Raw genomic sequence first — 17932 nt, 5'->3', positions numbered from 1 at the left:
TTGATGCCCTGTAGGCTAGGTTAGAGATGTGTACCTACACACACAGGCTAAATTCCTCCCTTCTAAAATGGAAACTGTTAACAGAGCCTGTCTGGGGGATCCAAGAGTTGATATGACAAAGCCAGAGAACGGTGCCTGAGGCAGAGTGGGCCCCCAGGGGAAGCTGACCATTACTAGCCGCTTCTGCTTCCCTTTAGATGAGGGCCAGCAAAGCTCTCCTCCTTTAGGAGGTAAGGCAATAGCGAAGGCATTCTGGGTCTTTGTCAGAAAACGTTACCTGAGAGAAACTAACCCCTATTAACAGCCATTCCTAAGTCTTTACTTCCAAGTGCTTCTACAGCCGAGGAAGCGTTTTTCAATTTTGAATTATTAATTTAATATGTCATGAAACTCATCTTTAATGGAGGCAGAAGGGAGGCCTTGTCAAGGTTCATACGCATAAAAATCAATTCAAATACAGTTCAAGGAAAACTGCTTTTATCAAAACCACATGGAAAGATCCAAGGTGAGCAGCCTGAAGTGCCACGCTTGGAGGCTCTGCACTGCGAATACAAGACAGGAAAGAGGACAGGGGAGTCCTGAGAGCGAGGTGCGCACATCTCAGAACTATAATAGTCTGAGTCACTAAAGCCACTAAAGACAATAGGCCGTGGCACCTGCCCTAGCTACAGCTACCTGAGGCTCAGACAGGACGTCACTTGAACAAGACCTCAAGACCAACCTAGGAAACAAAGAAAAGTGTTGTTTAAGGCCAGGCCTTAAATCCAGCACTTAGGAGGCAGAGGCAGGTAGATCTTTGAGTTTGAAGCCAGCCTGGTCAACAGAGTTGTTTTCTAGGACAGCCAAGGCTACACAGAGAAACCCTGGTTCAAACAAACAAACCCCCTAAACCTGGGACAGTCTAAACAGAAATTTTCACTTTTCATATGCTTTTATGTATCTACCCACTCCTCAGGTTAAAACAAAACTATTTTTCTTATATGTACAGGTGTTTGGCCTCCATATATGTCTATGTACCACATGTATGTGTGATACCCAGTGGCCAGAAGAGAGTTGAGCACAGACTTAGTGATCCCTCATATGGGTACTAGGAATCAGTCCTGAGTCCTCTGGAAGAGTGGCAGAGTTTTAAATCACTGACGAAGCCATCTCTCTAGCCTCCTCCACCTTTTCTTTTTTGTCCTTTTGGTTTTTTCGAGACAGGGTTTCTCTGTGTAGCCTTGGCTGTACTGGACTCTCTTTGTAGACTAGGCTGGTCTCACCTGCCTCTGCCTCCCTGAGTGTCTAGCCACATTTTAAAAAACAACTGATATTTATATTTACCTCTAAAGTACTAATTTCTCTGGCAGTGAAATACATTTTTGTTTTTCGGCATATAACAGCAATTAGACAAGAGGAGAAAGGTACATATAGGAGAGCCACAGCCCTGCCACAGAGAATGAACCAAGCAAGAAAGTCACCCAGAGATGGCTAAAAATGCCACAGACAAAGACCTGGTAGCTGAGGCCCTTCTGGCCAGGGGCATACTTCAGTTAAGAGTCCAAATGACGATGGAAAGGTAAAAGTTAAAATAGAGTGGTTAATATGATCAACTTGACCCAAGGGACTTCCCAAAAGCAAATATTAATAGCACCAATTTCAGCAAACATCTAGATCCGCACAGTAAGAATACATTTGCATTACTACTAAAGCTTTTAGCAAATTGAGCCACAACAATAAAACCTTACCTTAGCCTGTCTTCATACTCCTTTAAGTAGCCCTCGTGGGGAGAATAAGAAGTTGGCAGAAAAGGTTTAGATGGCTTACTGCAAAAAAAAAAAAAAAAAAAAAAAAAACCAACAAAGACAAATTATACTCAAGAAGAAATTATTTCCCATCGTTCATGCATTAGTTTCCACAGTTCTGGTACACTCAAAGGTGATTAAGTCTTCAGGAAAACTGGATTTCAAAACTCCAACAATGGCTTTTTTTTTTCCAAGTCTTTGTCAGAAGCTCTACTTTACTCCTTAGTACCTGTTTCTATTTTTGCTTAGTGTGTTTGTTCAACTGCTTCTGCAAAGCTGGCAACTGAATGTGTAGTTCTGACACAGAAAAGACTGTTACATCAGCCACAGAAGGGGCTTCAGCTTAAGTCTGAGATGCCCACGTGAACGTGCAGTGCTGGAAGATTCTGCAGTTATCAGTCATAAAAACAAGAACCTCCAGCTCTGTTTTAAGCTTCTTTTTGACGAATGCTCCACCAACATCAAATTTCCAAGGATTTGCTGCCACTCGGACTGTGGATAACAGTCACTTCCTGGTCTGGGTACATTAACTCCAGTGTAAACCACCTTCCACTAAGGCCACTGTTACATTCACACTCCAAATGCACCTTGACACACACAGCCACCATCTGCCTCATTTAATTAATATAGGGTGGATCTAAGGCAAAAAGAAGGGCCAAACACAGAAGAAAATGCTTGTTGCAAGTTGCTAGCTGACAGAAACAAGGGTTTTTTGACAAGAACACTACAAATTTGGGCTGAGAGGGTTAAAGAGTTAGTAGAAAGCATTCCATTTCCAAAAAGGATGAGCGCAGATGCTCCATTCGACCCTCTTCTTAATGATCCTAGCCAAGTTTGAAGGCCACGAAAAGGAATAAGCAGATGGTTCAATGTGAGCAAGTCAAAAGGAAGTTGCATTTGCCTTATTCGGCTTCCTAGCAACTAAACCAAATGATGCCAAGAAAGCCAGCCGGCTCTAAGGAGCAGCACTGCAGGGTATTGGAAACCCAGCGGTCGGGCAGAGCAGAAAAGCCTTAAGACACCCCCACCTGGCAAAACAAATCCTTTGCCTACCAATACCCATCCTTCCCGCTTCCCTGTGGCTCCAGCTCCAGTCTACCTGCCCATGCTGAGGGCAACCTTTCAAACTGCACTGACATCACTTGTACAGACTGGCTCAACTATCAAAAAAATATCTCCCACTTCTGCATTGGTGGGAAGGCGCCATATTCTCTTAGCAAACTTCAGCCAGCTGGACAAAGGATCTGCAAACCAAAACGACAGCATCCTCGCCACTCCTGGTCAAATGCTACTGAGAAACTCAGGCAGTGTTCACAAGCCATGATCCCAGAAGCCAGAGAGTATAGTAGAGAAAGGGTGTTCCCTGATCTCCTTAAAAACAAACTGAGGGCCTTGCGGTGGTGGTGCACGCCTTTAATCCCAGCACTTGGGAGGCAGAGGCAGAGGCAGAGGCAGGAGGATCACTGTGAGTTCAAAGCCAGCCTGGTCTACGAAGCGAGTCCAAGACAGTCAAGGCTACACAGAGAGACCCTGTCTCAAAAAAACAAAAAACAAAGTATCCACTAAGCAGACTAGAGACTTTCCTGAACAGGTTACGGAAAGAAACACACTGCGCAGGAACTGCCTCAGCGGGAGTACCTACACATGCTTGCTCTATCTCCACTACGGTGCAAATGATCAAACCACGACCTGGATATTATTAAACACTGCATGCTCGCCCTGACCTGGCAATGCAGTGTAACTGGTGATAAGCATTAAGACCTCAATAATAGGTCAAATACTGCTCAACAGAAACTAATAAATCTTTTAACAAATATAAACAAATCCTCCTACATGGGCAATAAACAAAGATGTTTTGATGCATTGATTTGAATCCTTGGAGCTTCAGTTTCCCCACACACTGGTAAAGCAAGACAAGGAAAGCGAGGCTAATGCCACAGGACTGTGCAACTCCCTGTGGGTTAGACTCTAAAATCCTGACTCTTTAAAAAAATGTGCTGTGTGTGTACATGTGTGTGTGTGTGTGTGTGTGTGTGTGTGTGTGTGTATGTGTGTGTGTGTGTGAGAGAGAGAGAAAGAGAGAGAGAGAGAGAGAGAGAGAGAGAGAGAGAGAGAGAGAGAGAGAGAGAGATATGCATGGGAGCAGGAACACCTGAGCCACCACGCACATGGGCAGGTCTGGAGTCTTATTCTTGATGTTTCTCGTGCTCTGTGTACTGCACAAGACACCATATCAGCCTTCCACTTCCCACACTATCACAGGAATGCTAAGATTACAGCCGCATGCGAACACATCCAGCTTATTTTCATGTGGGTTCTGAGGTCAAAGTCAGGTTGTCAGGCTTCCACAGCAAATGTTTTGACCCACTGCGACATCCCAATAGCGTCCCGACCTCCCCAGCTTCTTTCAATGCCTCTCAGCTCAGTGCTCCAAGTCAGCAAGGTTTTAGGCTTTTTTGGGGTTTTGACTTTGTTTAAAGGAAAGGGAAAGCAATGAAAGGCCAAGGAAGAGGGGTGAAAAAAATGCCATTTTCACTTTTTATGAAAGGTAAACTGACAATAATTAGGAAAAAAATCCTAATCTAAGAGCCTGAAAAGATGAAGGAGGCTCCACATTACACCACGTCTGCCTGGTCTCTCCTGGACATGGTACAGCAAGTAGGCCTGTGAGAGCAACTCAAGACTGTCTGGATCTGGACAGGATAGAAACAGAACTTTTTCTGTAGGTAGGGAAACAAATGAATCTCCTCAGAAAGTAGCTTGCAGTTTCTTTAAAAATTTAACAGGAAAGCCGGGCATGGTGGCACACGCCTTTAATCCCAACACTGGGGGGGGAGGGGGGCGGGGCAGAGGCAGGTGCAAGCGGATCACTTGGAGTTCGAGGCCAGCCTGGTCTACAAAGTGAGTCCAGGACAGTCATACACAGTGAAACCCTGTCTCGGGGGGGGGGGGGGTAGGGGGGACGGGGGAGGGGGGGGAGTGTAACAGGAACTAGAGGAATGGCTCCAATAGTAAAGTGCTTGCTGAACAGCCATGGGGCTGAGTTGAATCCCTAGCACTCATGTTTGAAAAGAGGAAGGGAGGGGAGGAGCTGGAGAGAGAGCTCAGTGGTTAGGAGCACATGCTTGCTGCTCTTGTAGAAGAAGGTCCATTGTTCCAGAAACTATATCAGGCATGTTACAAAAATGTGCACTTCCCTGCGTCCTCTTCTGGACTCCATGAACAGCTGAACTCACATGTTCACACACCCACACACAGACATATGCATATAACTAACTGTAAAATAAATCTTTCTTTGTTTTTGCTTTTGGTTTTTCAAAACAGAGTCTCTCTGTGTAGCCTTGGCTGTCCTGGACTCACTTTGTAAACCAGGCTGGCTTCGAACATCCACCTGCCTCCGCCTCCCAAGTGCTGAGATTAAAGGCGTGTACCACCACGCCAGTTTAAAATAAATCTTTATTAAAAACAAAAACAAAACCAATAGCTGAGCACATGTCTATTACTTCAGTGTTGAGGAGGCAGACAGTAGGATCCATAGGGTATAATGACTTGGCAAGTTCCATACTAAGTAAAACACCCTGTCTCAAAAAATAAGGTGAGCGTCACACCCACTATTGGCATTTGGTCTCTGTACATGTGTATGTACACACACACACACACAAAACCAAAACATAAACTCATTATATAAATTAGCCAATTCACTCCTAGCGACTTACACAATAAAAATGCCTATTTTCTTACTATAATGAAACAGGAAACCTTTATAAAGAAATGTTATAAAGGTTTGAAATCCAAACAGCTAGTTCTATCCAGGGGTCCTGTAGTAAAGTCGCAGGGCCAGGCAGGAACCCACAGAGATTTGGGGCTGTCCTAGTTAAAATCCCTCAGGGACTCCCTTCCAACACCACAGTAGGAATCAAGCTTCTAACATTTGGGCACATACACTCAAACCTCAGCACACGTATCTACACTATGCATGGCCTGTACTGTTTCCAAAGGCTTTGTGTGAAAATCAACTGGAAACCAACCAACAGATTACCCCATAGTCATGCCTTCACTGAGCTGCCTGCCACAACAAAGCACCAGAAGCCATGAGCCTTAAAAAACAGAATTTTAAACCAGGTGCAATGGCACACACCTGTAATCCCAGCACTCCGGGAGGCAAAGGCAGGCATCGCTGAGTTCAAGGCCAGCCTGGTCTACTGATCTAGTTCCAGGACAGGCAGGGCTACACAGAGAAACCCTGTCCCAGCCTCTTCCTAGTTTACTTTTTGCTCTGTTAATGTCAGTAATAGGCTTCAGTGTTTTTTAGGCTCCGTGCTGGCCAGAAGTTACTCAGAGTTTGATGTCTCTGTGTTGAGAGAGGCCCCTTGAAGACACTTAAAGCACTTTCAGGTTAAATACGCATACATTCCCAAGGCCTCCAGGAAGGCCAGGCTGATTATTTTTAACTTTTTACTGTTGTATCTCAATTACCTCAAGTTCTAAGACAGCTGATCTATTAAATTATCAGAGTAGGAATCTCTGGGGATAAATTTTAAAATTAAAAAGATTTTTAAGGATACACTCTCTTAGAAGTTCCATCATAATTTTAAATTTCACTAGAAAGTTTGAATTTCAACATTCCTCTGGAGAAATTTTAACCAAGGCTCTAGAAACAGACAAAGTAACATGGCTTTGTTAAAGAGACAAAAACCCAAAGGAGCCTCAAGCGCCTTCCCTGGCCATGCACCAGCCCTGTGCTAGAGTGCGGTGCTGAGGGGAAGGGAAGGAGCAGGAGGGAAGTCTACTTTTGATCTGAGTGCACCCCCAAGGGTTTTTGTGTTGGAAGTTTACTTCCTAAGACAGTAGTGCCTAAAAGTGGAGCCTTGTGAAAGTGGTCACTAGGTCATTGGTGGAGCTATTCTTTGAAGAGATTAAGGTAGTTTTTTTGTTGTTGTTGTTTTTGTTTTTTTAAAGATTTATTTATTATTATGTATACAGTGTTCTGTCTGCATGTACATCTGCAGGCCAGAAGAGGGCATCAGACTTCATTATAGATGGTTGTGAGCCACCATGTGGTTGCTGGGAATTGAACTCAGGACCTTTGGAAGAGCAGGCAGTGCTCTTAACTACTGAGCCATCTCTCCAGCCCCGGTTAAGGTAGTTTTATAGATGATTCCTGAATTTTTTAGTTAATGTCTTAGTTTTGTGTCCTGTTGCTCTGATAAAATACCCCACACTAAGGCAACCCAGGGCAGAGAGCAACAAATTAATGCTTGCTCGGACAGCTTTCTCTCTCTCTTTCAGTCTAGGACCCAAGCCCAGGGATGGTGCTGCCCACAATAGGTGGGCCCTCTCAATCAATTAACACAATCAAGGTTTCTCTGTGTAGCATTGGCTGTCCTAGACTCACTTTGTAGACCAGGCTGGCCTTGAAATCACAGTGATCCGCCTGCCTCTGCCTCCCAAGTGCTGGGATTAAAGGCGTGCTCTATCACAGATATTTTCAGAGGCCCCTTTCCCAGGTGACTCTAGCTTGTACCAAGATTAAAATAAAACTAACTACCACAACTGGTGCTCTGGCTTCCCGGTGTCGATGTGATCACTGTCCTCTTTCAGCATGTGCTTTCATCATAACCATCTACATGAGGTCCTGGGGAGTGCTAGGTGGTAACGGAGCTATGCTTGTAAATCTCCCAATAGACAGCTTCTTCCTTACTTTAGCCTGCCTCAGGAATTTCATTATTGCCATAGTTAGGGTCTCTATCACTGTGATAAAACACCACTACCAAAGCAACCTGGAAAGGGTTAATTTCAGCTCACAGTCCATCATGAATGCTAGTCAGGGCAAGAACCTGAGACAGGAACTGAAGCAATGCAAGTCACAGCTTGCTGACTCCTGACTTGCTCAGCCTACCTTCTTATACACTTGAGAACCAACTGTAGAGAGATGCTCTTCCCACATCAATCATTAATAAAGAAAACACCCCACAGTGCCAATCTGGTGGGCCCCTTTTCTCAATTGATGCTCCTTCTTTTCAAATGACTGCAACTTATGTCAAGTTGGTAAAAACTGTGTCTTAAATACACAATTATCACAACAGAAAGTGAACTAATACACACAGAACACTTTGTGTGTGTGTGTGTGTGTGTGTGTGTGTGTGTGTGTGTGTGAGTACAGCTGCCCATGGAGGCCAGAAAAGAGTGTGGGAACTCCTCCTGATGCTGGAATTACAGGTGTTCGTTGGCTACCTGGCATAGGTGCCAAGAACTGAGTTCCTCCCAGGTCCTGTGGGAGAGCAATACGCTTTCTTAAATGGCGTCTTAATGGTGTCCATTACTGCCTCACAGCCTGGCTCTCAGCACTCTAAAACCCCAGTGTGTGTCAGCGATGGAGAGATGGCTCCACAGTTAGGAGAGAGCACTGGCTGCTCTCCCAGGTTGCCCACGTTTAAAACCCAGCATCCACATGGTGGCTTACAACTGTCTGTAACTCCAGAGGATCCAAGGCCCTCTTCTGGCTCCCGAGGGCACGTATGTGGTGCAGACATGAGTGCAGGTAAAACCTAGCTTCGCAGAAAAATAGGTTGGTAGGAGTTGGCCCAAAGTTTCTGAGCCCAAGTTTAAGCCTTGCAATGCCCTCTAGTGGGAATTTTCAGATTACTAAGAAGCCAACAGTAAAACAAATGGGCTCTGTGGCATACAAAGGTAACCAGAGGCACAGTCCTCAACAGGACTAACAGGCACCCCCCCCCCCCCTTAGCCTATCTGACCTAACGCCCCTCCTTTGACCTTACTCTTCCAACAGTCTCAAGTTGCTCTCTCCGGAAGGACCTTCCCTGTCTTCTATGTCTTATGTCTCCTGGAAGTTTCCTGTCAAGCTCCTCCCTTTGGGTGCCACCTGAGAGGGACTGGCTCAGGAGGACCTTTCATCTTCCTAATCACCTGTGTTCTCTGTTCTTCTGACAAGTTTCCTGCAGCAGATGACACATCACCATCATCACATCACCTGAAGTTGTGGTTTCATTTAGATTTTCTTTCTGATCCAAGAATATATTCAGGGTATACAGCACTGAAGCTCTGGGCTGTAGCAATGACCTTAACAGTCTCCATGAGAACTGCCTACAAAGTAATTACTCATGCCCTGTGTGTCATCTTGTTCCTGGTGGGAAGAAAAGCTCCCAGGCAGGAGTTTTTGTCTGTTCACTGCTGTTCCTCAACAACTGGGACAGATCCTGCCCCTTGAAGATATGCAATGATCCACTGACACATGAATGTATGTTATCTGACTGACAGAGACCTCAAGCAGAGGCCCCTCCTTTCTCATGTATAAATAAATCAACCCCCTAGATGGTGTGTGTGTGTGTGTGTGTGTGTGTGTGTGTGTGTGTGTGTGTGTGTGTTAGTTAACCTGCTAGTTAAAACAACCAAATATCATTGATCTCCTGTTGCCACATACTAGGACCACTCAGCCCACTGCTGGCCAACACTTCAAGCTGCCCTGAAGCAAAAGCTGGGAGCTGGTCTTGGTCTTCATCTGCAGCCTCAGCTACATCAAGAGCCTTTTCTGTATAGTATGGTTTATTTGGGCCACCAACTTGGGTATGTTATTGCATCTTGCCATTATTTTATAGATATATCTGGACAAATAGAAGAATATGCTGGCACCCCTCACTGGGAGAAATCTAGGAAAGGCAAAGGAAAAACAAGAGTGGGCTCTTTCAGACCATGTCAGAACTTATTAGGCCCTGGCCAATGACCATAAATGCCAGGAAATGCCATCAAAGTTATGTGTAAGTGGGAAAATGTGTGTAACCACCATTTTGCCTGTGCCACCAACTCTTGTCAAATATGCAGTGTTAGACAACTGACAATTCTATCTCTCTTTGCCTCCCCTGACTCTCAGAGTCTCATGTTGTATACCATGCTGGCCTCTAACTCACTATATATCTCCCAGGCTGGTCTCAAACTCATGGTAATCCTCCTGCCTTAGCTTCCCAAATGCTGAGATAACAAGAGTGACCTATACTAACCTGGCTGACAGTTCTACGTTTTACTCATTCCTCTTTAACATTTTCTCAGCAAAAGTATCAGGGATTTTCTGTTTATGCTGGCTGCTGGGCGACCTTTCAGTGTGTGCTCTAGTGACACACATGAGCTAGGGTCCAAGCCCATTTCCTTACAGATCTGAGCACCTACAATCTACTAAGTGTGTGCTTCCAAGTGTGTTTCTTGCCACCCAGTATCCAGTGTCCAGCAAGCTGTAAATACATACTGATAGGATTTTGTTTCTCAAGGAAGAGTAAATGCCCACAGTAGCAGCCCCACTAGCTTCAAAACAAGACTGCACTTCCTCCAAAGTCTAGCTTTCAGAAAAGCACAAAAGCAACCCAACCTAGACACTACCCCCAAACCTGATCTAATTATATATACATATACCATCTCAGTAGATATATTTAGTGTGACTTAAAGCCTTTCCCAAAAACTAAAGTAAATGGTGAAAGCAGTAGAAAAAGGGGCAATTCAAGTTTTGTTGTTGTTGTTTGTTTGTGTGTTTGCTTGTTTGTTTGTCTGAGACAGGGTTTCTCTGTGTAGCCTTGGCTGTCCTGGACTCACTCTGTAGACCAGGCTGGCCTGGAACTCACAGCTATCCACCTGCCTCTGTCTCCCTGAGTACTGGCACCACCACACCCATTTTTATCAGAAATTAACAACATAGAAAGTGTGGTCACATACTCTGGTTTGTTTGCTGCTTTGTAGTCAGGCTATGGCTGTGCTGCCCAGGCTGGCTGTGCTCGTACTCAGGATCCACTTCCGTAGGCTTCTACATGGTGAGCTTACAGTGGGCCACCTCTCTCTTTTTTTTAGTAGTAAAGCCAGAATGACCTTGAAATACTTTACCCTATCCCTGTTCCATCAGTTACAGTGTTATGACAGGATACAGGACATGAGGCTTTTCTGTTTTATTCTTTCAGTCCAGGAACCAAATCCTGGGTCCAGTGCATGCTAAACAAGGGCTCTACGACTGACCCACCCTCAGCACGACATGAGTGGGTAGTAATGCACCCAACTTCCTGTAAAATAAAACAACTTCCAAAGTCCACTCTAAGTATTCAGTTAATTGTGTCTTCCAAAAATATACACTGAACCAGGCGTGGTAGATCGTGCCTGTAACCTCAGCACTTGCGAAACTGAGACAGGATGACTGACTATGAGGCTAGCCTGGACCACACAAATTCTAGGCCAGCCTGGACTACAGAGTAAGACCTTGTCTTAACACAACAAAACAAAAAAAGATGCATATTGAAGTATTATACCCTGGTATCGGTAACCATGACCTAACAGTGGTCTCACGAAGCTACAGGAGGAAGATTCCAAGACCCCAGTGAATGAATATCTGAAACTAAACACAGGGGTCTATCTGTGCTCCATCCATCCATCCATCCATCCATCCACATGCACATGCACATGTTGTTAAGTTTAATTTATAAGAGATTTAAAAATCTCTAAGGAACAATTAAAACAATATGCTGCAATATATTTTGTGAATGTGGGCTTTTGCTTTGTTTCACAGTACCCCACTGTATTCACATCTGCTCACACAACCTTTGGAAGAACAGCCAGTGCTCTTAACCTCTCAGCCTCCTCTCCAGCCTAGAAGTCTGTTTTCTACTGAGGCAGAAAGGGAACGGATCTGCATAGGAGGGGAGGGGAGGAGAAACTGGGACAAGGAGAGGGAGGAGAAAGCATAATCAGGATATATTGTGTGAGACAAAAATCTATATTCAATAAAAGGGAGTCAAGTACAAAACAAGTAATTTCCTGTTTGCAGATGATACAGCCCTCTATTAAAAAGATTCTTGTGTTGATTTGGGATCTGAACTCAGGTTCTTATGCTTGCACTTGACCCAGGGGATCAGATGCGCTCTTCTGGCCTCCACGGGGCAGTGCACACAAATGGTATACAGAATATACGCAGGCAAATTCATACACATAACATAAGAATAAAATTGAGGGGCACTCTTAAAAACAAATTGATGGTGCTGGAGACATAGCTCAGAGGTTAAAAGCATGCACTGCTCTTGCAGAGAGTCAGAGTTCAGTTTTCAGCAGCCACCCTGGGCAACTCACTTTGTTTATTCATTCACTTATATACTCATAGGGTTTCTCTGTGTAGCCATGGCTATCCTGGAACTCAGATCCGCCTGCCTCTGCCTGCCTCCCAAGTGCTGGGACTACAAACGTGTGCCACTACTACCCAGCTTGAGGCTCTCTTGAGGACACCTGCAGTCACACATATGCACACACATATTTATATACATATTTACAATTAAATAAAATGTTGATGGTTTTTTGTTGTTTGGTGGTTTTTGTTTTGTTTTTTTGTTTTTTGAGACAGAGTTTCTCTGTGTAGTCTTGGCTGTCCTAGACTCACTTTGTAGTCCAGGCCGGCCTCAAACTCACAGCGATCTGCCTGCCTCTGCCTCCTGGGTGCTAGGATTAAAGGTGTGCACCACCATGTCAAGCTCAAATGAAATGTCTGTCCTAGCTGGCTTTAGCTGTCAATCTGACACACCCTGCAATCATTTGTGAAGGAGAGGTCAATTGAAGAATTCTCTAGGCAATGTGGGCACAGCTTTGGAGTTTGTCTTGGTTTGTTAGCTGAGGTCCATCCCACTGTGGGTGGTACCAGCAGGTGTCCTGGGCTAAGCCTGAGCCTGTGAGAAGCCAGTGAGCAGCATTCCTCTAGCTTTTCTCTTCAGGTTCTGACTGAGTTCCTGCCATGACTTCCCTCAGTGACAGGCAGTGGCATGTAAACTGAAACTCCTCCCCTAGGCTGCTCCTGGTAAAGTGTTTTATTACAGCAGCAGAGAGAAAACTACAGCAACCTTGAAAGTTAAACCAAACAGATGACATAAGACTTGGGTAAGAAATTCATCAAAACTTCAGGGGGGTTGGGGTGTTGATGGACTGATGGATTGATTGATTCTGAGGACACAAAAAACAGAAATCCTAGAAATGAAAAACTCCACAAATCAAATAATAAAATGGTATACCAAAAGATCTGGTGTATGGCAGCTCAGAGTGAAGGTTAAGGAGTTGTTATAGTGAGACAGAAATACAAGCGGACCACAACACTCCTCAACACCTCTAGGACAGAACACTATGACCACAACACTCAACACCTCTGGGACATGACTAAGCAAACCCAGGGACCAGAACCTGTGGCGCAGAAAGGAGAACCAAAGTACAGACTGAAGGCACAGAAGACGGACATGAAGGCGCATGCTTATGATCCTGGCACTCGGCAGGCAGGGGACAGAAAGAAGACTGTGCTAAGTTCAACGTGAACTTGGGCCACGTGAGTTCCAGAGCATGGTGACTCACGCCATTAATCTCAGCACTCAGGAGGCAGAGGCAGAAGGATTTCTGAGTTTGAGGCCAACCTAGTCTGCAGAGCACGTTCCAGGACAGCTAGGGACACACAGAGAAATCCTGTCTCGAAAGCAACAACAAAAATCAGAGGGACAGGGGAAGGACTAATCAACACAGTAAATTTTAACAATATTTTCAACCCCAGAGAAATAAATGAACATCTAAGTACCAAAGACAGTTAGTATTCCAAACAGGCATTACCAAAACCACTTCCCTGGGGCAATCTCTAGAGCACTGAGAGTGCAAGTGAGACAAGAACACTGTTCCCACCAGCCTGTGGGACTCCCACGAAGCGAGTCCAGGACAGCCAAGGCTGCAGAGAGGAAAGACTCTGTCTCGAAAAACAAAACAAAACAAAACAAAACAAAAAACAAACAAACAAACAAACAAAAGAACTCTTGAAAGCTGTTAAGAGGCAAATGCCCATGCCAAACTCCTTACAGAGGAAAGCTTAGCCCTGACCAACAGACTTCCCAGCAGAGAGCATAGAAGCAGGAAGAGCCTGCCCAGTGTATTTCAAGCCCTGAAACAAACTAACTGCCAACCAAGACTACTATGCCCAGCAAATTCATCATTTAAAAGCAAGAGAAATAAACATATAACAAGCATAAATTAATTTGTTATCACTAAGTCACCACTGGAAAATGGCTTAAAGGAGGAAAAGTATACAAGGAGGAGGAACGAAGTTATACATGGCCACGAGGGCTCGGGAAAGAATGAGTGTGACTGAAAACATGAGCAATTTTCATTCAGTAAAGCAGCAAGCCTCGATCATAAAGAGGGGGAGAGTTATATGCTTTTCAATAATAACTCTAAAGGGCACAGACTAGCTGAGTGGGTCTACTGTCTAACAAGAAACTCATCTCACTGTCAGAGATACACAAAGTGCAAAGCAAAGGACAGAAAAACAACAGTCCAAGTAAATGGACACCTGAGCTTTTGACAAAGGCAGAAATACACACTGGAAATAAGAAAGTATTTTCAACAAATGGTGCTGGTCAAACTGGATGTCTGCATGTAGAAGACTGCAAACCGATCCATACTTATCACCCTGCACAAAACTCAACTCCAGATGGATCAGAATGTCAACATTACTTCGCCTGATCGAACAGAAAGTAGGGAATGGTCTGGAAATCATCAGCACAGAAGACTTCTGGAACAGAGCACTGTGAAGCACAGGCACTGAATCCCTAGTCCTTATTAATATTTTAAGCTTCCTTCCTTTCTTTCTTTCTTCCTTTCTTTCTTTCTTTTTCTTTTCTCCCTCCCCTCTCTGTAGCCTGGTTGTGCTGAAACTCTGTAGACCAAGCTGGCCTTGAACTCACAGAGATCGCCTGCCTCTGCCTCCAAGTGCTGGAATTAAATGCATGTGCTACCACACCAGACTTTTTTTTTTTTTCCTTTTCTTTTCTGAGACAGGGTCTCTCTGTGTTAGCCTTGGCTGTCCTGGACTCACTTTGTAGACTAGGCTGGCCTTGAGCTCATAGTAATCCGCCTGCCTCTGCCTCCAGAGTGCCAGGATTAAAAGCTTGTGCCACCACGCCCGGCTGTCATCATGGCATTTTCATGTATGTCATTGTATTTTGATCTAAGGCACTCTCCCTCCTCGCAGGTGCCCTTACAGTCCTCCCCCAGTACAGTTCCCTCTTCTGCTTTCAGGATGCATTATCGTGTTTCCACCTTTGCCTTTTCCTTCGTGTCTCTTCCTCCCTCTCTTGGTCTGCTTTCTAATTCATAACCTACAAACTCACACACATGTGCATATAACTTGGGTCTAGATTTCATATGTGAAAAAAACGTGGTGTTTTATCTTTCTGAGTCTGAGCTACTTGATTCTTTTTTTTTAAACAAAAGTGCCAAAAGCATGCATTGGAGAAGCCAGCCTTTTAAACAAACGGTGCTGGCAAACTGGCTATCCACATGAAGAGGACTGGCAGTGCGATCCCTACCTTTCACCCTGTCCCACAATCACAGGCCTCGGTGTACAGCCTGAGCTCTTGTTAAAGGGAAAACTTCCACACGGGCTCACGCAGGGCCTTCAACAGGACTGCAGTAACCAGTCCCCAGTATTGGCACACCACACACAGCAATTAAAAGCCCTGCACAGCAAAGCAAACACTAACAAGAGGCTGAGCAAGTAATCAGACGACAGGAATTAAGCAGAAAGAAGAGACTGAGTTGAAGGGTATTTAACAGCATAGAGAAGAAAAAAACTCTTTAGCTTTTAGCCTTTGGCTTTTTCCTCCTGGGCTGTCTGCTGAATTAGCAAGCTTTAACTATTTATTTATTTATTTATTTATTTATTTAGGGTTTTCCCCTTGCCTCTGCCTCCCGAGTGCTGGAACTAAAGTGTGTGCCACCACACCCCGCCTAAGCATTAGCTTTTTTATTTATTTTGTTTTGTTTTTGTTTTTTGAGACAGGGCTTCTCTGTGTAGCCTTGGCTGTCCTGGACTCATTTTGTAGACCAGGCTGGCCTCGAACTCACAGAGACCTGCCTGCCCTTCCTCCCGAGTGTTGGGATTAAAAGCATGCAACACCACCCCCAGCTGCTTTGGCTTTTTTCTTTGGGACATGAGCTAAATAGGAAGGTCAGATGGGTGCTTTCTCTGCCTCTCTAAGCTGGCAGGTTTTCACCCCAGCATCTGGTGCCTGAGTCTTCACTGGTTAAAAAAAAAAATCGAATGATTTGGAATTTTCTTTCATTATAACAACAAACAAATAATCCAATTTAAAAAATAGGCAAAGCCTGGCGTGGTGGTGCACGCCTTTAATCCCAGCACTCGGAGGCAGAGGCAGGCGGATCACTGTGAGTTTGAGGCCAGCCTGGTCTACAAAGCTAGTCTAGGACAGCCAAGGCTACACAGAGAGACCTTGTCTCAAAAAACCAAAAATAAATTAAATAAATAAATAAATAAATAGAAAATAGGCAAAATGAGGAGCTGAATAGATGACTCAGTAGTTAAAAGCACTGGCTATTTTTTCAGAATTCATGAGCTCAATTCCCAGCACCCACATGGCAGCTCACAACCATCTATAACCGTAGTCCCACAGGATATGATGACCTCTTCTGGTGTGCAGTTGAACATGAAGACAAAACACCCACATACATAAAATCTTTTTATAAAAAATAGGCAAATGCACTGTACAAACAATTTCTAAAGTATAAATAGGGCCATTCAAGATGGCTCAGTAGGGGCCTGGCATGGTGGCACATGCCTTTAAACCCAGCACTAGGGAGGCAGAGAAAGGTGGATCACTGTGAGTTCAAGGCCAGCCTGGTCTACAAAGCCAGTCCAGGACAGCCAGGACTACACAGAGAAACCCTGATTTAAAAAACAAACACAAAAACTGGGGGCTGGAGAGATGGCTCAGAGGTTGAGAGCACCGACTGCTCTTCCAAGGGTCCTGAGTTCAGTTCTCCCAGCAACCACATATTGGCTCACAACCATCTATAATGAGATTTGTATACATGATAAATAAAATAAATCTTTAAAAAAAAAAAAAACAAACAAACACAAAAAGATGGCTTAGTAGATAAGAGCCCTGACCACAAAGGCCTGGCAACCTGAATCTGATTTAATCAAAGCACTTGAGAAATAGAGGTAGAGGGATTTTTGTAAATTCAAGGCCAGCCTGTTCTACAAAGAGAGTTACAGGACAGTTACAGTGCTACACAGAGAAACCCTGTTTTGAAAAAAACAAAAGATATAGAGAAAACTGAGTCCACAAAATTGTTGTTCTCTCTCTCTCTCTCTCTCTCTCTCTCTCTCTCTCTCTCTCTCTGTCTCTGTCTCTGTCTCTCTGTCTCTCTGTCTCTCCCTCCCTCTTTCCCTCCCTCCCTCACTTTTCTATGGCCAATAAATATATGAAAAATGTTCAGCATCTACAGCCAGCCATCAAGGAAATGAATTGAGCTAGGCATGGTGGCACACGTCCTTAATCCCAGCACTCGGGAGGCAGAAGCAGGGAAGTTTCACTCTAGTCAGAATGGCTATCACCAAGACAAACGCACAGAACCTCCTTATAGCTGTATCAGGAATTATGTATAGGAGTTATGGAAATCAGCATAGAGGTTTCTTAAGAAGTTATAAAGGAACTATACTACAATCCAGCTATACCATCCTGGTGGTCACCAAAGGACTCAAAGTCAGCATGTAACAGAAATCCCTGCATTTATCTCACAACAGCCAAGACACCCAACAATAGATGAATGGATAAAGAATATGTGGCATGTGTACACACACACACACACACACACACACACACACACACACACGGAAAAACATGCATGACATATACACTGGCTATTACTCAGTTGTAGAGAAAAATGGAGAGCTATGGTCCTAACTTCCTACTGCTGTGATAAAACTGACCAAAATGCAATTTGGGGGAAGGAAGGATTTCTTTGGTTTTCATGTCCGAATCACAGCCTGTCACTGAGAGAAGCCAGAGCAAACACTCTGGCAGAAACCCGGAGGTGAACAAAAGCAATGACCATGGGGAACACTGGACTCACTTCTCCTGCTTCTATTTAGCTGGCTTTCTTACACAACCTAGACCTACCCACTTAGGGGCAGCAGACACCCACGGAGGGTCAGGACCTCCTCCACCACTTAGTCATCAAGAAAATGCCGCCAAGGACATGCCACAGGCCAATCTGACCCCCTCTTCCAGGTGTGTCAAGCTAACAACCAAAATTAGCCAGCACTGGGGAGACAGTTCAGTAAG

The 17932-nt window shown here is 44.6% G+C and overlaps 1 protein-coding gene across 1 annotated transcript in view; it reads right to left on the bottom strand.

Moving 5' to 3' along the window:
* The window catches only part of LOC311583497 (nuclear receptor coactivator 5-like), a 52332-nt gene that overhangs the window by 19728 nt on the left and 14672 nt on the right, over positions 1-17932 (bottom strand). The window contains exon 3 of the mRNA XM_084757160.1: positions 1728-1805. Within this exon, the coding sequence (XP_084613286.1) occupies positions 1728-1805 (78 nt within the window). The remainder of the gene's footprint in view (positions 1-1727; positions 1806-17932) is intronic.

The sequence above is a fragment of the Acomys minous genome, assembly GCF_964271855.1.
Source record: "Acomys minous genome assembly, chromosome: 14".
In the NCBI taxonomy this organism is placed as follows: Eukaryota; Metazoa; Chordata; class Mammalia; order Rodentia; family Muridae; genus Acomys; species Acomys minous.
Note: the sequence above shows the minus strand (reverse complement) of the source record. Positions and strands in the feature narration are given on the sequence as shown.